At 37.3% G+C, this 18,828-nt stretch overlaps 1 protein-coding gene and 1 long non-coding RNA gene across 4 annotated transcripts; one reads left to right on the forward strand and one right to left on the reverse strand.

Annotated features, from left to right (window-relative positions):
- The first annotated feature begins 1,951 nt into the window (after positions 1 to 1,951).
- On the forward strand, positions 1,952 to 17,655 carry lhfpl2b (LHFPL tetraspan subfamily member 2b). 2 transcript variants are annotated; one of them, XM_067440046.1, is made up of 3 exons: positions 1,952 to 2,250; positions 10,861 to 11,443; positions 16,963 to 17,655. In XM_067440046.1, the coding sequence occupies exons 2-3, from the start codon at positions 11,035 to 11,037 to the stop codon at positions 17,217 to 17,219; spliced, it is 666 nt and encodes a 221-aa protein (XP_067296147.1). In that variant the 5' UTR covers positions 1,952 to 2,250; positions 10,861 to 11,034; the 3' UTR covers positions 17,220 to 17,655. The 2 variants fall into 2 exon arrangements, with proteins under 2 accessions (XP_067296147.1, XP_067296148.1); XM_067440047.1 differs by lacking the exon at positions 1,952 to 2,250 and adding an exon at positions 2,416 to 2,551.
- Positions 8,045 to 10,667, reverse strand: LOC137071837 (uncharacterized). Of its 2 annotated transcripts, none has more exons than XR_010904514.1 (5): positions 10,164 to 10,667; positions 9,795 to 9,843; positions 9,387 to 9,454; positions 9,088 to 9,211; positions 8,045 to 8,129 (listed from the first exon to the last, which is right to left on the reverse strand). It is a non-coding gene; the product is annotated as an uncharacterized lncRNA (long non-coding RNA). The 2 variants fall into 2 exon arrangements; XR_010904513.1 differs by having other exon boundaries at positions 9,795 to 9,836; positions 10,164 to 10,582.
- Positions 17,656 to 18,828: the final 1,173 nt, after the last annotated feature.

The raw sequence follows: 18,828 nt of genomic DNA on the forward strand, positions 1-18,828 counted from the left end.
TCCAGTGTTTTGTGTAAAATTTTACTCCCTGTATTAGTGCAATGGTTCCACAGGATCTTAAAGTCTTTGTTCATTAGATGAATACTGAGTCCTCATTTTAAAGAAGTAAATTATCTTTAGGCCGCAGTGAACATGACTAGCTAGGAACACAAAACTTCATTAGAAATGTAGGAAAAATAACCATTGGACAAAACTTAAAATAACTGATACTCACACAATTTAATGACCAGTACAATGCAGGCAAAGTTCTAGTTCTGCAAACTAGTTTATAAACTGATGTATACAAGTCTCTGGATTGGCAATTTGTTTATTCTGAATGCCATTATAATGCCTTAGATAATGCAGACATGTGTTCAGATTCATTTAGAGGATATCAATTATAATCTAAAACTGTTTCTATGGTAATCTAGGGCAAATAATGAAGAAGTAGTTGATATGTCCAGATAGTGACTTTGGTCCCTGCTAAGATATAAAGACTAGAAATATGTGTGTATCTGTGAAGGGGGACCCCACAACTCCTAAATGTTAGATTAAGACCCCACAAGTGACCCAAAAACGCATGTGGAAGAAATTTTGTTGGAATTTAGCTATATTGAAGTGATATTTCTTATCAGGAATTTTTTGTTATCTTGCTTGATTTTTTATGAGGCTCTAGAACCACTGGAAATGGTGGACCCCACAATTGGGCCAAAAACGTGGGTCCCCCTAATGTGATAAAAACAAGTATGTGTGTGTGTGTGTGTGTGTGTGTGTGTGTGTGTGTGTGTGTGTGTGTGTGTGTGTGTGTGTGTGTGTGTGTGTGTGTGTGTGTGTGTGTGTGTGCCCTTGTTTATATTACATTGTGGGGACCATAAGGATAGTAAAACCTGAGCTCACCTACATTGTGGGGACCAGCCAGCGGTCCCCACTTTTCAAAAGGCTTATAAATCATACAGGATGAAAGTAAAAAGAAAGTAAAAATGCCGAATGTTTCCTGTGATGGGTAGGTTTAGGGGCAGGGACAGTGTAAGGGGATAGAAAATATTTCAGCTTTACAACTGTTTGTCTGGACTTTACTGTGACGTGTCCTTTTTTATTTTTTGTGTAATCATTTTGTTGTTTTTTTTACACACAACTACAATATCTCACACTCAGTAACAGAACACAACAGACACAATAGATCCCTCTAGAGTTGACAGAGAAGTACTACATGCATCTGTTAATTCTCTTGTATGTGCTTATATATGGGATCTGTTTAATACACTGGCCTCAAAATGTTCATATTTAAACTATTACAGACTGTTAATATTTGTGTAATATTTGTATAATTGCTGAACTGCAGCTGGACGTTTTTTATCTTTAGACATTATTTTGTCTCAAGGGTTGGTTTGTATTAAAAATAACAAATAAAGGTTTCTCTTTGTTTTGTTATGAAGAGGCTTTATTTATTTAATTAAAGAACTTGGTATATGTTATTGCCTTACCCAAGACACATTGATCTAGACACAGACTTCCAATCTAAATACATTATAAAACTAATAAAATATAATGACTTTTATTAAATGTTATAATTTTATCTTACTCAAATAAAAGTATTATCTCAACAAGGACTGGAATAAACAAACGTTTTCAATAGGCCTATTAAGTGTGTGAAAAAAAAATAAATAAATATTGAAGTATGAAAAAAAAGTATGAAAAAAATTTGAGTATGAAAAGTGTTTTAAAAGTATAGGCTAGCCTACTCTTAAAGAAGCATCCAGCTGTGAAAATGTATGTCTTCCTTCCCATCACGGTGTCTCTTGAAATATCATGAACTGATTAAAATTAATCAGATTATCCAGACAAATTTAAACGTAAAACGAAAACGATTATACAGGGAAAAAGTAGAGCTCTCCTATGGGTCAAGAAACCTATAGTAAGCTGTGCTGTCTGTCTACATTACAGGCGTAGGCTATAGGAGCATTCCGAGCAGTAGCCTTGCCTGTAACTTCCCGAGGGGCTACAGGAAAGGAGGCGGTGAAGAAACAATGAGAAAGTAGCTCAAGTTGGCTAGAACTGACATTAATTTGAGACTAGCGCGAACGTGGATCAATGAATGCTAAAATGGCATATTGTAGGAGTTTCCAGTTATTCCAGAGGTTTGACTGTGAAGCTGAATGTTTCTGCCGTAGCTCTTCCCTTCTGGCTCGTGCCGTGTAGCGTCAGAACAGAAGAGATCCGCCACATCAGGAAGTTAGAGACTTATCAGCCCGTTAATTCACCACTGTTACGGTAAGGGGGATACAATTATTTTATGTTTGCCTTTCAGACTGCATGTTATTGTTCTCAACTTAATTGTGTCGAATCTAGGTTTTGAAATCGTCGAAAATCACGCTGAACAAAAGAGATCATTAGGCTACTCATGTGGTGGGATGATACAACTAAAGAAAGCATTCGGAGAAACAGAACAAGCAGAGTCGTGATCCAGAGGAATTTAGGCTACTGCCTCGCAGTCTCTTAGATATCAATGAAACTGCTTTCTAAATTTGAGCTTTTAGGCAAACTTTGGTGAAGAGATTCTGACTGTTTGGAGGTATGAGAAATCCTAGTCGGTAGACAACAGCTTAAGATCTAACTTTAAGAAGTTAATATCAAAGTTGGCTTGATTGGCGACTAACTAATATGGTTTTCTGGACGTGACACGTTAGGATATGTACCCTATTTGTTTTTGGGATATATATTTCACTAACCAAAAAGTATCATGGGATTATTGTGTTTTTTGGGGTATAATATGACAATATATTGTGTTTGGATATGTAGCCTACCATAAATATTCGTTGATGTATATACCAATATGCACTACCAGTAAAACGTTTGAACACGATTTCCTATTCTCTTTGATGGGAAAGTGTGTCCAAACTTTTGACTGGTACCATATATTATATATGCACCATGATACCACTAATTAATACCATCACTCTGTTATCATAATCCAAATAAAATTATGAGACTCTGCCAATGAAAACACCATATTGATAAAGTAGTGGATGGCCAGTAACTAATTACATATAAGATAGGATAATAGTAAGAGGATGAATACATTGTAGGATTCTTGTCAACTTTCAAACTGTTTTGGAGGCAGCATTTGGTCCAATAACCATTTGAAACTCCATTGACCCATTGAAAGTCTGTCACCGTTTCTAGGGACTGGATTCCATCTTCATTCAGAGGTAGAGAACCTCTTCATCCCTTTTCAGGACCATGTTAATTCCCCAGCAGGAGAGCCTTTGTGTCCACATCTCACAGCAACAGGCTTTGACATTCTTCAGGCCCCTTAAGAATCCATGGCACTTTCCTATTTGGTTTTCTACCTCCTTTTTTGGGGAAATCATGTGGTGTGATTAAATTAAGCGTGAGCTCATTCTTTGTGTTTCTTAGGTCTGAAACATTCTGGCCATTCAGGTAAACAGTTTATCATGGTTGGTCCAAAATAACAAAAAAAAAAAAAATTCTTGAGGACTGAAGGGACAAATTTATTGGTAGCAGCAACAACAACAAAAAATGTACATAGAAGACACAGCCTATATTTAGAGATTCCTTGGAACAACAAGCTTTAATGTGGTGTTGTGATTGCCTGCTATTTGAATTTTAACTGAAAAAAGTGCTTGATACCAAGTGAAAACCTGACATAATCATTCATTCAATACATTCATATAACCTACCTACACACAGTACTGTCATTGAAGGGTTTAAGGAAACTCTTACCCGTCATCATGTACTCAGACTTAGTTTACTTATAGGAGTTTTAAAGTCTGAAATGTCATGCCTTTCTTTTGTTTAGATTAGGGTTTCATTGAAAAGGATTTGTTCTTTCAAATTCTTTATTTTATCACCTTACATGCCTGTACAAACAGGAATTTTCTACTTACACAATCTTGTGGTATCACAGTATAAAGATCTGTCATAACACATAAGTTTCAGCTATCCTGCGGTATGTGAAATAACTCATTCATATGAAATTGTACGATTTTAGTTAGAAAGTAAGAATGAACATCACCTTCTAACCCCTTTGTACAAAATCGGCACCTCATAAAATAGTTTTTTATGAGCATTTTCCCATGGGATTGGGTTGTTCATAACAGTCATTAGGTTTGTGCTTGACTTAATGCTGCTCTGCTCAGACCACACTTTAAGCAGGGTTCGGTTAAAACATGTCGGTTCAAAATTCTGTCTGACTTGACAGTGCCGAGTGAATACCACTACAGCAAGCAGAAAGTGTCCAACTTGACAGCTCCATTTTTAACTCCCTTACCTGCAAGTTGGGATGAAATGATTACCGGTTTCACAATAAACCACAATAAAATGTACTGACGGCTAGTAATATTGTTTAAAATTTAATTATCATTAAAACTGTCAGTGATTATCACGATTTTGAAAACTCGCGGTAAATCATCCAGTCTGGTGCAGGTGCGCGCAGCATTCAATGCTGTTTTCTGAATGAGAAGAAATGGTAGAAGGCAGTGACAGCACTGGGAGATTTTCCAGCCTTCTAAAATGACCAAATCTGCAGTGTGGCCATACTTTTGGCTTTTACAAAAGTCCTGAGGAAAAATGAATCGAAGATGCTCTGGTCACCCTGTCCCCAGCAGAACATGCCAGAAGAAGGTCGCTGTAATAGGCAAAACACAAATCTGCGAAGATTTGTGAATGCAAGGCAAGTGACTTTAACCTCAATACCAAACCTACGTCTGGGAAATAATAACGTGAAGCTTGAGCCAAAGACGACCGAATTACGAATTACACACGACTAGGGTGACATTTAAAGAATAATAATCAGGGCTTGACATAACACCCGCCTTTTGTTTGGGGTATTTCGGCAGTAGTGTGAACACAGTCACTCTCGTCGATGTTGCTATAGTCACCTAGCCTGACAAGCAAGACCCACATCAAGATGTTTGGTCTGGAAACTCACCATCGACAGGGCTCAATCCGAGGGGCGGGATAAACGGTTGTCTTTCAAACTCCCTCTGCACGCGATAGGATAGCACTAAAACCAACCAGAGCAACGAAGGTGAAACAGAGCTTGTTGATAGGTTAAACATTCGCCGTATCTGGTCAGCAAAACTCTGAACACATCTTTCCTTTTTAAGAATGACTTCATTGCCGTTCTTTTCTCAGAGAAAAGCTTAACTCCAAATCTTCCAGAGTCGCGGTCAAAGCTGATTCGAAAGACCGGCGTTCGCCAGTTTCTGTGTTTACTAGAAGCACGTAAACGCAACTCGGCTGTCGTCATTATGGCCCCGCCCACCGACTCTATACACGATGTGATTGGACAATAGTTAGAAGAATACAGCTCAGAAGGGTATTGAGAGTTGCTAGACGACACTCACGGCAGATTAGATTTGCTGCCGCTAGGTTGCGTCTAGATTTCTAGACTAAAAACCATCTCTTATAATCGCGTTACGCATTATAATCTATCACACGTGTTTATATTGAGGTTATGAATGCAATGTCTAATAATCATAAGCGTTCAGATAAGCTGGAGTTTTGTTTAGAGCGCGCTCTCACTCTCTGAAATCTGCACTCAAAGCAGAGATGAACGTGTGATGTACCCAGGACATTCATTCAGCATACATTGGTTGAATGTTTTTGTTTTATTTCAGCAGCAAAACTAGTTTAAAACAAACACTGCAGAACCATAGCGCATCTGATATGACTGGCATAAAGTTGGCTTGACGTTCGAGATTCGCAAATTTAGGGACCGTCTCTAAAGTTACATACTTGGTATGCGCGTTTGTATAAAACCGACTGTAAAGTGTTAATCTAGGTGTCGGGTATAATGCACATCTTTTGGATTTTTGATATTTCATAAAATAAACTGTCAAATCATATGAAAATATGGCTATGATTTAATTTACTGGGATTTATTAGGCTACTGTTTGGGCTTGTACACAAAATATGCTAGATTTAATTCATCATAGCTGATAGGACACTGACGAGAATATTGCTTGAACATATTTATATGAGATAATATTAGAGATTATTTACAACAAATTATTATTTATGCATTATGTGGTGCTATTGACGACGGCAAATATAAGGAAGGAAATCCCACAGAATACAATCTTGCTTTAAAAAGTGCATAGAACTGCTTGATTTATTTGTTGTTTGTTGATTTTCAAATATATAACTTGTTGAAATGTTTTCAGTGTGTGAATTGGTTCTTTTTGAACACTTTATCTAATTTGAACAAAACCGTGATAATATTAATAACCGTGATCATTTGGGTTACTATAACTGTGATGTGAAATTTCCTTACCGTTTCATCCCTAACTGCAAGTGGCAAAACTTGCAGATTGGCAAACCCAACTGCAGTTGAAGTTGAACATACCTATTGTGCAATTTCTTCTGGTGATGCTATAGTGTAGAAATTACACATATCACCTGCAAATACTGCAAAAACCAGTCCACACTGAAAAAATTTCAACAAGTTTTATATTTGAAAATCAACAAACAACAAATAAATCAAGCAGCTCTCTCCACTTTTTAAATGCAAGATTCTAATACATAAATAATAATTTGGTGTAAATATAATCTCTAATATTATCTCTATAAATATGTTCAAGCAATATTCTCATCAGTGTCCTATCAGCTATGACGCATAAATCTAGCATATTTTGTGTACAAGCCCAAACAGAAGCCTATCCCAGTAAAATAAATCACAGCCATATTTTCATATGATTTGACAGCCATTGCTATATTTTAAGATTTTAAGAAGACCCCTTCTTCCATTTTGTGCCGACTTAATGCAGCGTTTCTCAGATATCACTTATTGCATCTTCAAATACTGTGTTGGTTATGGCTCCAATATGTCTCCCACCTCAAAGTTTCAGTTTTCACAGCTTTACTCCTAAAGTTCCCCTTTTCAGGAGGGTGAATCATTTTTTCCACTTAAAACAGTTCATTAAAAATAACCACTTTAAAAGAATAATGGTTCATGAGTCATGAAAAAAACAAAACAACCCTGCGTTGTTTTAGAGTATGCCAACTTTACGTATTCAAAAACCTGATCACAATCGAATTGGCTTGTTTTTGGTACAGAGGTCAGTGTGCTGATTTGGAGCTCTTGAGCAATCTACACTGTAAAAAGATAACTGTGAAAAATACAGCAACTTGCTGGCAGCAATTTGCTTGTAAGTTGCTGTATTTCATTTCACAGTATTCTTACTGTAAATATAATCGCAGTAACTTTTTAATTACTGTAAAAAAAATGTACAGTAATAATCACAGTACTGTATTTTATAATTATACTGTAATCAGGATTACTGCATTAATTTTGTGTACTGTAAAATAAAGACACTGTCACAAATGCCATTTATTTTCTCACTTTTAATTTCAAAAATTCATAAAAAAATAGTATAGCATAATTAGTTCAATGTTACAATTTATCTGTACATTTTTTATTTCATCACTTTTCTGAACATACAAAAAAACACTTTTCTGAACAAACAAAATCAATATTTATTAAAATGTTTGGATAAAATTACAAATGTATAAAAATGTAATTATTTAAAAACAGCAGGATTTCAAATCTATATATTTTCTGAACATATAAATTTTTTTCAATAAGTTAACATTTCTCTGTGAACAATTTATTTCATTTCAGCACTTTTTTGAGCAAACAAAACAATCAATATGTATTCAAATGTTTGGGTAAAATTACAAATCTATAAAAATTAAATGATTTAAAGGGATAGTTCACCCAAAATGTTTAATTGTGTCATCATTTACTCACCCTCAACCTGTATAAATTTCTTTCTTTTGCTGAACACAAAGAAAGATATTTTGAAGAATGTCGGTAACCAGACAGTTGATGGGTCCCATTGACTTCCTTAGTAGAAAAAAAATACTAAGGAAGTCAATGGGACCCATCAACTGTCTGGTTACCGACATTCTTCAAAATATCTTTCTTTGTGTTCAGCAAAAGAAAGAAATTCATACAGGTTGAGGGTGAGTAAATGATGACACAATTGAAATTTTTGGGTGAACTATCCCTTTAAAAACAGAAGGATTTCAAACCTGAATATTGTTTTTCTCCAATAATGTTTTTTTTCCATAACTATTATTCTTTTAAAACTTGACCTGGACTTCCTGGGCCTGAGTCTTCTGCCCTGTAGAAGAAGAAATTCATTATTAATGTAAAAGTTTAAAAGTAAGACAGATGGGTTGATGACATACACATAAAGTTTTAAATAAATATTAGTATTTTTAATTTGCTTTGTTGGTGGTTTGTGGAGTAGCATCCCCCGGGGCTGATATTTTTTTATAGCTTTACAAAAGATGTAAAATGTAAATGTATTTTCGTTAACACAAACTGTAACATCTGTAAAAATAACAACCTATTTTTAAAAGATAAAATGTAAATATTATGGAGTTGCAACTCGACTCTTATTAGACAGAATTGGTTTCTGTCATTTGCCATTACTTTAATATTTAATAACTGTCTACATGAATATTATAAAATTGTACATGAATATCCCACATTTCTGCCACAATACCATGTTTGCAGTTAGTGATACAACAGTGAAATTTATGTTTGTGAGTTCTGAATGGAAAAGTATTCTAACTGGCTGGTGTTGTCACACAATGTTCCTCCTGTTTTTCATGTCAGTGTTGTTGAATCACCTTGTGTTGACGCTGTAAAACTGCCTGATTTGAAAATGATGCTTGGCAGGCCTAAAGGGATAGTTCACTTTAAAATGAAAATGCTATTATCACATATTCAACCTCAAGTTGTTTCAAATCTGTATGAATTTCTTTCTCCTGCTGAACACAAAAGAGGATATTTTGAAGAATGTTGGTAACCAAACAGTTAACTGGAGCCAGTGACTTCCATAGTATTTTTTTTTTACTATTATGGAAGTCACTGGCTCCAGTTAACTGTTTGGTTACCAACATTCTTCAAAATATCCTCTTTTGTGTTCAGCAGAAGAAAGAAATTCATACAGGTTTGAAACAACTTGAGAATAAATTTTAAAATGAACTATCCCTTTAATAGACAAGTTGCTGGCCACCCCTGACTTTCAATCACCATTTAAAGGTATTCAAGGTAACAATTAAAAGTCTCACCTGGAATTAGTTGTTCTGCCAGTCATACTCGATGAAGTCCCTGATGACCACCTTCCCAGTTTGTCTGCTAATCTGGACCTTTGAATTGCACTCGCTGTGCTCTGGGTTAATTTTGACGAAGAATCTGAAAATAAAAACATTAGGCTATGCATTACCCTATCCAAGAAAAAATACCTATTTTTTTTTCTATTGGATCAGTAACAACTAGAGATTTTTGGAATGTAAGTGCAAGATGCTTTATATGTGAAGTAACCCTTAATATTGGCATCTATTGTGTATGTTGAGTGCTTGGATCTTACCGAGCATGATGAGTCTGGGAGTGTTTGGCAGGAAATCTGAGCCTCAGCGTTTGCTTAGGTGGAAGTTTCTTGTAACACAAAATAAAACGAAAACACCGTTTTAGAAATCACAAGTTCAATATTCATAAGAGAAAGTGTGTGGCAATACTGTAAAAAATTACAATTTCAAATAATTTTTATTTAAAGCTAACGTAGCTACTATTTAATAAAATAAAAGACGTTATAAATGTAATTTCGCCAGATAAGACAAATATTAATACAATATATGCTCCCAAAAGTCGGGAATGGCACTCTATTAACAATCTAACTTATAGTTTCTGCAGCTTGAAGGCAATGAAGTTCAGAAAAATCATGAAATTATTAAGAATATGTTATTGTTAAGTAACGTAGCTTAACAGATAACGTTACCTCTAGCTGGCTGCGTTTTCTCGGCCCGCTTAACTTCAATGTCTGATTCCTCAGGCGGCAACAGCAAGCATGAAGAGAAAAGAAACGAGAGATTATTAAACGGCTACCGCGCCAATAAATACAAAAAATTACACCATTTTAAATTAATGTCATTTCCCAATGCTAACGTTAGTCTTTAATCAAATTAAAGACGTTAAAAATGTAATGTTGCCGGATAAGACACATCTTAATACAGCCTATAGCCCATGTATGCTCCCACAAGTTTGAATAGCATTTTACCAATCTAGTTTCTGGGGGTTTCCATTCAGAAAAATCATGATTAATCACTATGAAAAATATGTTAAGTTAGGCCTAACGTAGGCTACATACCTCAGCTGCGTTTGCTTTCAGCTCGAGACCGTCGAGAGTCGGCAGGCTTTGGCTCACTGCCTCACGCGCATGTGGTGACAGGAAAAAAAGCGATCACATTATGTGACGGATCAGCACCAAAAGAGATCACATCCACAATTTAATTTTTATTTAACAATACTATCCTTCTATAAATTAATGACGTTATCAAATGTTGCCAGACTAGAAAATATATCGAAATCATGCAGAAATATTTGTGGAAATAAAATTATAAAATGCACACACAGCATGAGACGAGTTTACTAGAAAGTGTGCCGCTCATTACTCTTTTCTCTCTCAGTGCACTCTTAAAGTTGAACAAACAGTTGACTTTACAAGAGTAAACTTTGGAAATACATTATGTTACCTTTCTGAAGTAAAAATTCAGATGAAAGTGGGGAATCTCGTAGCTTTCCTTGGCTGAAAAAAAAATATTCTAGAAAATGCTGTATTGTGATTCACAGGAGAGAAAAAAAATACTGTAGAATTTACCCGCCATTGAAAAAAGACCATGATGCTTTGCAGATCTACAGCAACATGCTGTATACAGGTTCTACAGTAAGAATTTTCTCATTTTACAGTAATAATGCTGTGAAAACTACAGATATTGGTTACAGTGTAGATTTATGGTCTTGATTATAACTTTCCAAACAAATGTTCCTTTTTTCTCTCTTCATAGATTTCAGTACATGGATACTTTGCAGATGGTTCAAGAGCTCAGGAGTTTTTCAGTGAGGCAGTTTGAAGAGATATGGGGCTGATTCAGCTGTTATGATAACACCAGCGGACCTTCACTGACCTCAACAGAGAAGAAAGCGTTTCCTCTCAAGCGCCGACATAAAGGTTCTACAGAATGTGTCACGTCATAGTAACATGCCGCTCTATGTTATGGACCTTGATGAGCATTGTGGTGGCATTTGCTGAGCTGGTGGCCTTTATGAGTGCTGAATGGCTCGTGGGATATCCAGATGGTTCTGAATTAAACTTCACTGTCACTCCTTCACACCGCAATAACCAGCGCACCCTTGGTATTTATAACCGCTGCATCAAGGTGGCACAGCAAAAAGTTGCCCAATGTGGGCCCTACGCCACAGACTTTATGGAAATAGCCAGTGGCTTCTGGCAGGCAACTGTTATATTTCTAGTCATCGGAATCTTTCTCCTGTCCGTAGTGGGCATCCTTTCGGTTTTCAGCATGTGCTTCCAGAGTATCTTGAAGAAGAGCATATTCAACGTGTGTGGCCTGCTTCAGGGAATAGCAGGTAAGATGGGAAAGTATACTGAAGCACTGCTTTCTTCAACTGACAGTTGATGGTCATCTATAGCTTTGAACCACAATCAACTAGACACAGAAAATTAGGGAGTATATTTAAGTGAGACACTCAAGTTACCCCCAGAATGCTCTGAACTACCAGACTCAAGGGTTTGAAATTCCTCTGGTGACCTCAAAGACCATGCTATCTAATTATGAGCTTCAGCACTCTCATCATCCTATTACAGAAAAGACACTCTAAATATTACGGCATTGGGAATGCTACTTCAGTGTCTCTCTGGTGTCTCCAATGTTTATAAAACCTTTTTAAGCTTGTCCTATTTTTGATTTAAAACAGAACCTCTCACACCTTTAAACATAAGTGTATCTTTCTCTTACTTTCTTGATGGTGACTAGATTCATGAAAGTCTTCTTAACAATTTTTTTTTAAGGATAACTAAGTTCATAAAAAGGAAATTATTATTATTTTCTCTTAAGAACATACATTTTTAAAAGGAATAAAATGACAGGCATCTGATTGTATGCTAACCTACATATGACGCTGCCTTATTCTACAACAAATTCAATACATAAACACTGGTAAAGTGTTAGTTTAATGACATTAAACAGAATTGATTTGCTTGTAACCATTTAGGGATTACAATCACTTGTGGAGGGGTGAATTTAAGCTGACTAAATAAATGGAAAATTTCGCTATTTGTCACTAAAGAAGTCTAATTCTGATTAAACAATATGAGGGCAAAATTGAGAAAACATGCATGAATGAATCTATATCTGAATCTGAAACTGAAACATGAATCTGTAACATATATTTAGAAAAAAGATAAGATGGATTTTCATTTCATGCAGGCCTGAATGCTTTGTGATTCCGGCCCCAGGAATTCAACCTCCTTTTGTTACCACTTCTCAAACCAGTTCAAAGGAAGGGAGCTGTAATGTTGACTGTGGCAGGGCACACTGAGTCAAAATACCAGGGACTAACAGATCAGTCGTGATACTGCACCTTACTTGCAGTCATGTCTGGAAACTAGAACAATAAAGTATTGTGGTACAATAAAAATATTGCGGTTCGTTTTATAGAAGACCAAGACCAACAACAGGCACAAGGGAAAAGCGTAGCTCTTGTATAATTTAATTGAAAGATTTATGACACTGTGATTGAGTCATTTGTGAATAGTGAGAGCATGACTTCAGCATGACTTCAGAGACAGGATCTCACTTGCCTATTGAGTAAGAACATGGAATAAAATAGCGGGATCACAGTAACCGGCTCTGTTTGGTATGAAGATTAGATCAGCAAGAGTTGTTGCCTTGCCTTTTAAACAGTACTTACAACAATTCAATCACAGATTTAAAGGCAAATATCTATTTAAAGCATAATCACATAGATTATTAGAGGCACAAAATTACACTGAATTGAAATCGTGAATTGACTCATGGCTCACCCATAGTTATTACAGGGTAAACTTTCATGTTGTAAAGATATTTTTTCTGATGATGTTATCACAGAGTTCAAAAGGGCTACAGGGTTGACAAGGCTGAAGCTTCTAGGTTTGAATGAGCACGTCACTAAGGAAAGAGCAACAATAAAGAGAAAATGAGGGTAGCATTTAGTTCAGTTTTCAACAACAACAAAAAAATTATATATATATGTTTGTACACACTGCACGAGGTATTTTTTCCCCACTCCTCCACACAGATCTTCTCTAGATCAGTCAGGTTTCTGGCCTCTCCCTGAGAAACACAGTTTGATCTCCCACCAAAGATTCTCTATTGGGTTTAGGTATGGAGACTGGCTAGGCCACGGCAGAACCTTGATATGCTTCTTACAGAGCCACTCCTTGGTTATCCTGGCTGTGTGCTTCGGGTCATTGTCATGTTGGAAGACCCAGCCTCGACCCATCTTCAATGCTCTAACTGAGGGAAGGAGGTTGTTCACCCAAAATCTCGCAATACATGGCCCAGGTCATCCTCGCCTTAATACAGTGCAGCCACCCTGTCCCATGTGCAGAAAAACACCCCCAAAGCATGATGTTTGCACTGGTGGTGGTTGAGGAGATTCTCCCTTCTATATGTAAAAAGCGCTTTGAGGGCCTAGAAAAGCGCTATATAAATGTAATGAATTATTATTATTATTACCACCCCGATGCTTCACAGTAGGGATGGTGTTTTTGGGATGGTACTCATCATTCTTCTTCCCCCAAACACGTTTAGTGTAATTATTACCAAAAAGTTATATTTTAGTCTCATCTGACCACATAACTTTCTCCCATGACTCCTCTGGATCATCCAAATGGTCATTGGCAAACTTAAGACAGGCCTGGACATCTGCTGGTTTAAACAGGGGAACCTTCCATGCCATGCATGATTTCAAACCATGACTTCTTAAGCCCCTTTCACACTGCAATTCTGGCAAATACACGGATAATGCGACCCGGCATTTGTTCCCGGGCCGCTAGATTTGGTCCATTCACACTGCCAGTGAAATACCGTAATATGTGCACTTTTCACACACAACCCGTAACGGTCCCGGATCGAGTTGACCCGTGACATCCTGATGTGACGTATAATGGCGAGCGATCTCAGCTTCGGCGCGGATAGTAAGGAGCTCTGTGGTCTCGACTTGTGTCCAGTTTGCGCACATTTCTGCTTGTTTAATTTTAGTTTCTTTTGTATACGAACACTCTCTGCGTTTAAAACACCGACTAGCTCTTCTGGCGCTGCAGGGTTGTGTTATTGAAAAAACAAGCTCTAGGAGTCGCACGATAACTACGTACACGTTGCGGCATTAGTTTCGGCTTTTGTTCACACAGCGCTCGTCCCGGGTCGAATACCGCAATATTACTAGGTCCCGACCCGGGTCAAATTCGGTAATCAATCCCGGGACATGGCTGCTTTCACACAGAAGGCAACCCGGCAATGTTCCGGGAATATTGCGGGTCCGACGTGCAGTGTGAAAGGGGCTTTAGTGTATTACCAACAATAACCTTGGAAACTGTGTCCCAGCTCTTTTCAGGTCATTGACCAGCTCCTCCCGTGTAGTTCTGGGCTGATTTCTCACCTTTCTTAGGACACTTTCCAGCCTTGTGGAGGTGTACAATTTTGTCTCTAGTGTCTTTGGACAGCTCTTTGGTCTTGGCCATGTTAGTAGTTGGATTCTTACTGAGTGTATGGGGTGGACAGGTGTCTTAATGCAGCTAACGACCTCAAACAGGTGCCTAATTTAGGATAATAAATTAAGTGGAGGTGGACATTTTAAAGGCAGACTAACAGGTCTTTGAGGGTCAAAATTCTAGCTGATAGACAGGTGTTCAAATACCTATTTGAAGCTGTATCATACAAATAAATAGTTAAAAAATCATATATTGTGATTTCTGGATATTCTTTTTAGATTATGTCTCTCACAGGTGACATGCACCTACGATAACAATTTCAGACCCCTCCATGATTTCCAAGTGGGAGAACTTGGAAGCAGGGTGTTCAAATACTTATTTTCCTCTCTGTATATATATGGGGAGGTTCATATTCCACGAGTATGAATATAGTGTGGCCCCTTTAAGAGATTCCCTACTGAACTGCTTGTATTTTGTGTGTGTTCAAGGGGGCCGAATACTTTCGCATGGCACTGTATATGCATGTGTCTGTATATACAGTATGTATGTGTATATACAGGTCCTTTTTTAAAAAAAATTAGCATATTGTGATAAAGTTCATTATTTTCCATAATGTAATGATAAAAATTAAACTTTCATATATTTTAGATTCATTGCGCACCAACTGAAATATTTCAGGTCTTTTATTGTTTTAATACTGATGATTTTGGCATACAGCTCATGAAAACCCAAAATTCATATCTCAAAAATTAGCATATCATGAAAAAATTATCTAAAAAAGCTATTAACCTAATCATCTGAATCAACTAATCATCTCTAAACACCTGCAAAAGATTCCTGAGGCTTTTAAAAACTACCAGCCTGGTTCATTACTCGAAACCGCAATCATGGGTAAGACTGCCGACCCGACCCTGTCCAGAAGGCCATCATTGACACCCTCAAGCGAGAGGGTAAGACACAGAAAGAAATGTCTGAACGAATAGGCTGTTCCCAGAGTGCTGTATCAAGGCACCTCAGTCGGAAGTCTCTGGGAAGGAAAAAGTGTGGCAAAAAACACTACACAACGAGAAGAGGTGACCGGACCCTGAGGAAAATTGTGGCGAAGGACCGATTCCAGACCTTGGGGGACCTGCGGAAGCAGTGGACTGAGTCTGGAGTAGAAACATCCAGAGCTACAGGTGCCGTATTCCCCAGGTCAAGCCACTTTTTAACCAGAAACAGCGACAGAAGCGTGTTTTATCAAGGGCAGGGTCAATGCAGCTAGCTATCAGGAGATTTTGGAGCACTTCATGCTTCCATCTGCTGAAAAGCTTTATGGAGATGAAGATTTGGTTTTTCAGCACGACCTGGCACCTGCTCACAGTGCCAAAACCACTGGTAAATGGTTTACTGATCATGGTATTATTGTGCTCAATTGGCCTGCCAACTCTCCTGACCTGAACCCCATAGAGAATCTGTGGGATATTGTGAAGAGAAAGTTGAGAGACGCAAGACCCAACACTCTGGATGAGCTTAAGGCCGCTATCGAAGCATCCTGGGCCTCCATAACACCTCAGCAGTGCCACAGGCTGATTGCCTCATGCCACACTGTATTGAAGCAGTCCTTTCTGCAAAAGAATTCCTGACCATATATTTAATATATAATATAATATATATAAAGGGTGTTCACGGTTCGGTTCACAGTTAGATGGTCACCTTTTCAGTATGTGCTATTTTCAGAAAGAAAAAAATCACTATAGCACAAATAAATAGAGGTTTTCAGGTAGGTCTAACAGTATTTTACTGGTACAGACATTTAATAAAGTTATCAAATGTAATCAAATCACACATATTTAAAAAATAAAAAGATGTATAATACAAGCAAGTGATCTATGAACAAACCCCTTTAAAAAATGTGGTCTATTTGATGCTACAAAAAAGGGGATTTCTGGCTCAACGCACGCCTTATATTGAATGTGTTTTAACTGAAAGCAAACAGATGAAAGTGTAATAAAATACAGAGATGTGTATTTTGGTCACATGGTCTGAAAGAAGACAAAAAATTGAATAAAATTGAAAGAGTGAATAAAAGGGAGGATTTGATGTAAGCTGACTGTTCAAATAAATTATTAAATCTATCCTTTTTAAAAAAAAAATGTGTTTCTGATTAGTAACAGCAGGTTATTTTATTGTTAATTTTATATTTATTAACATGTAACTTGTCCAACACTGTCCACCTAGCAACCACCTTCAACATCTTAGTAGCCTACTGTGGCGAGAACATCATTCCTATTTTGTTTGGAAAATGAAAAAGTGTAAGGTTGCCATGCCATTGTTGGGCATTCATGTACGTATGTTTTTCTGAGTTTCTGTATTTTTCTTTTTAATTCAATCATTCCCGTTTTCCTCTTTACAGGTCTATTCCTTATTCTAGGTCTGATGCTCTATCCTGCAGGCTGGGGCTCTAAAAAGGTGGCTGACTACTGTGGTCAGGATGCTTCACCATACAAAGTGGGCTTGTGTTCTCTGGGCTGGGCCTTCTACACAGCCATGGGAGGCACTGTGCTCACTTTCATCTGTGCCATGTTTTCAGCCCAGGCTGAGATCGCCACCTCCAGCGACAAGGTGCAGGATGAGATTGAAGAGGGACGGAGTCTCATTTGTGTGCTATGAGATGTGAGCCCAAACCACTCCAATAAAAAGAAAAACATTTGTGTTTCATGTTTACTGCTTGAAATGACTTCTGCATAAATGGGAATGTAGTTCAGACCTGCTGTTGGTCTGCTGAACAAAAACTTTACAAATGTATTTGCTTTGCTTTCTCTTATCTCATTCTAACGCTATTGCAAAATATACGAATCACAAAGTATTCCTAAGAAAACTAAAACCTTTTAAACTAACATTTTTTTAACATTGTATTTATAAGCAAATGCATTTTATCAGTAAATCACTACATTTTACATGGATTTTTTATGTAATGGAACAATTTTGTTTATGGAATGATATATTGAAAGTTAGTGTAGTCTCTGAAAGATATATCTGAAATAACTGCTCTGTATCTGTGATGTCTCTAAACTGTAAAATAAAAATAGATTCTTTGTTTAGCCAATCAGAAGTCGATTGTGGTGCTTCTGGAGTAGCATGATCCTGCAAAACAGGGGGCCGCATTTCTACGACCCATAGTTGTTGTTTTTTTGTATGTATTTTTTTGTAGCAGTTTATACTATTTTATAGCACTTACTGTTCAATTATGTATTGGTATTAATACTTTTCAGGAATGATTTACTGTTTTAAATACACTCCTGAAAAAAATCTTAAGACCAGGGGATGCATTGCAAGTTTTACACATTTCACACTAGTGGGTCATAACCGGGTTGTAAGCGCTGCTTCAAAATGCCAAAAGAAGAAACAGGAGCAAGAGACAAAAAATAGAGAGTAGGCAATTTATTGAAAACTGCATTTAAACTCAAACAGGCTACTAAAAGTGTCAAAAAAGGACTCAGTAGTGAGTAGCCCCACCGTTTTTTTTGGATCACTTCAAAAACTCGTTTCGGCATGCTTGATGCGACTGTTTCCAGGAGGCTGGTGGGAACGTTGCTCCATGTGGTGAAGATGGCTTCACGAAGGGCATCCACAGTCTGGAATTGACGTCCATTTTTATAAACTTCCCTTGCCATCCTTCCCCAAATGTTCTCAATGAGATTTAGATCAGGGGAACACGCAGGATGGTCCAAAAGAACGTTATACAACAGTAAGGGCCTTAATTTGGGTTGAGGATCGACCTGTGTCTTCACGGACAATCCGTCGGATCCTGCGGCTTAGTGCAGGTGAAATCTTTTTGGGTCTACCACTTGACTTTTTTGTCCCATAAATCTCAGGATTTTTTAAGAAATGTAAAATGACTGTCTTACTGTGTCCAACCTCAGCAGCGATGTCACGTTGCGAAAGGCCTTGCCACGTTCAAAGAGAGAAAGCCTTTTTGCCTTTGCCATCAGGAGATCTTGCCAGTATGACTGCTTGAAGAACAATGACATGAAAGCCATATTTTTGTGCAGATTTGACCTTTTTATGGCTATGGTCTTAAACTTTTGATCAGCTGACGGCCTGTTTGAGTTTAAATGCAGTTTTCAATAAATTGCCTACTCTATTTTTTGTTTCTTGCTCCTGTTTCTTCTTTTGGCGTTTTGAATCTGCACTTACAACCCGGTTATGATTCACTAGTGTGAAATGTGTAAAACATCCCCTGGTCTTAAGATTTTGTTCAAGAGTGTATCTACATTTA

Source organism: Pseudorasbora parva, chromosome 3 (genome assembly GCF_024679245.1).
Source record: "Pseudorasbora parva isolate DD20220531a chromosome 3, ASM2467924v1, whole genome shotgun sequence".
In the NCBI taxonomy this organism is placed as follows: domain Eukaryota; kingdom Metazoa; phylum Chordata; class Actinopteri; order Cypriniformes; family Gobionidae; genus Pseudorasbora; species Pseudorasbora parva.

Coding starts and splice junctions, on each gene's coding strand:
- lhfpl2b (XM_067440046.1), top strand. CDS start 11,035: ATGTGTCACGTCATAGTAACATGCCGCTCTATGTTATGGACCTTGATG. Junction 11,444..16,962: donor CCTGCTTCAGGGAATAGCAG/GTAAGATGGGAA, acceptor TCCTCTTTACAG/GTCTATTCCTTATTCTAGGT.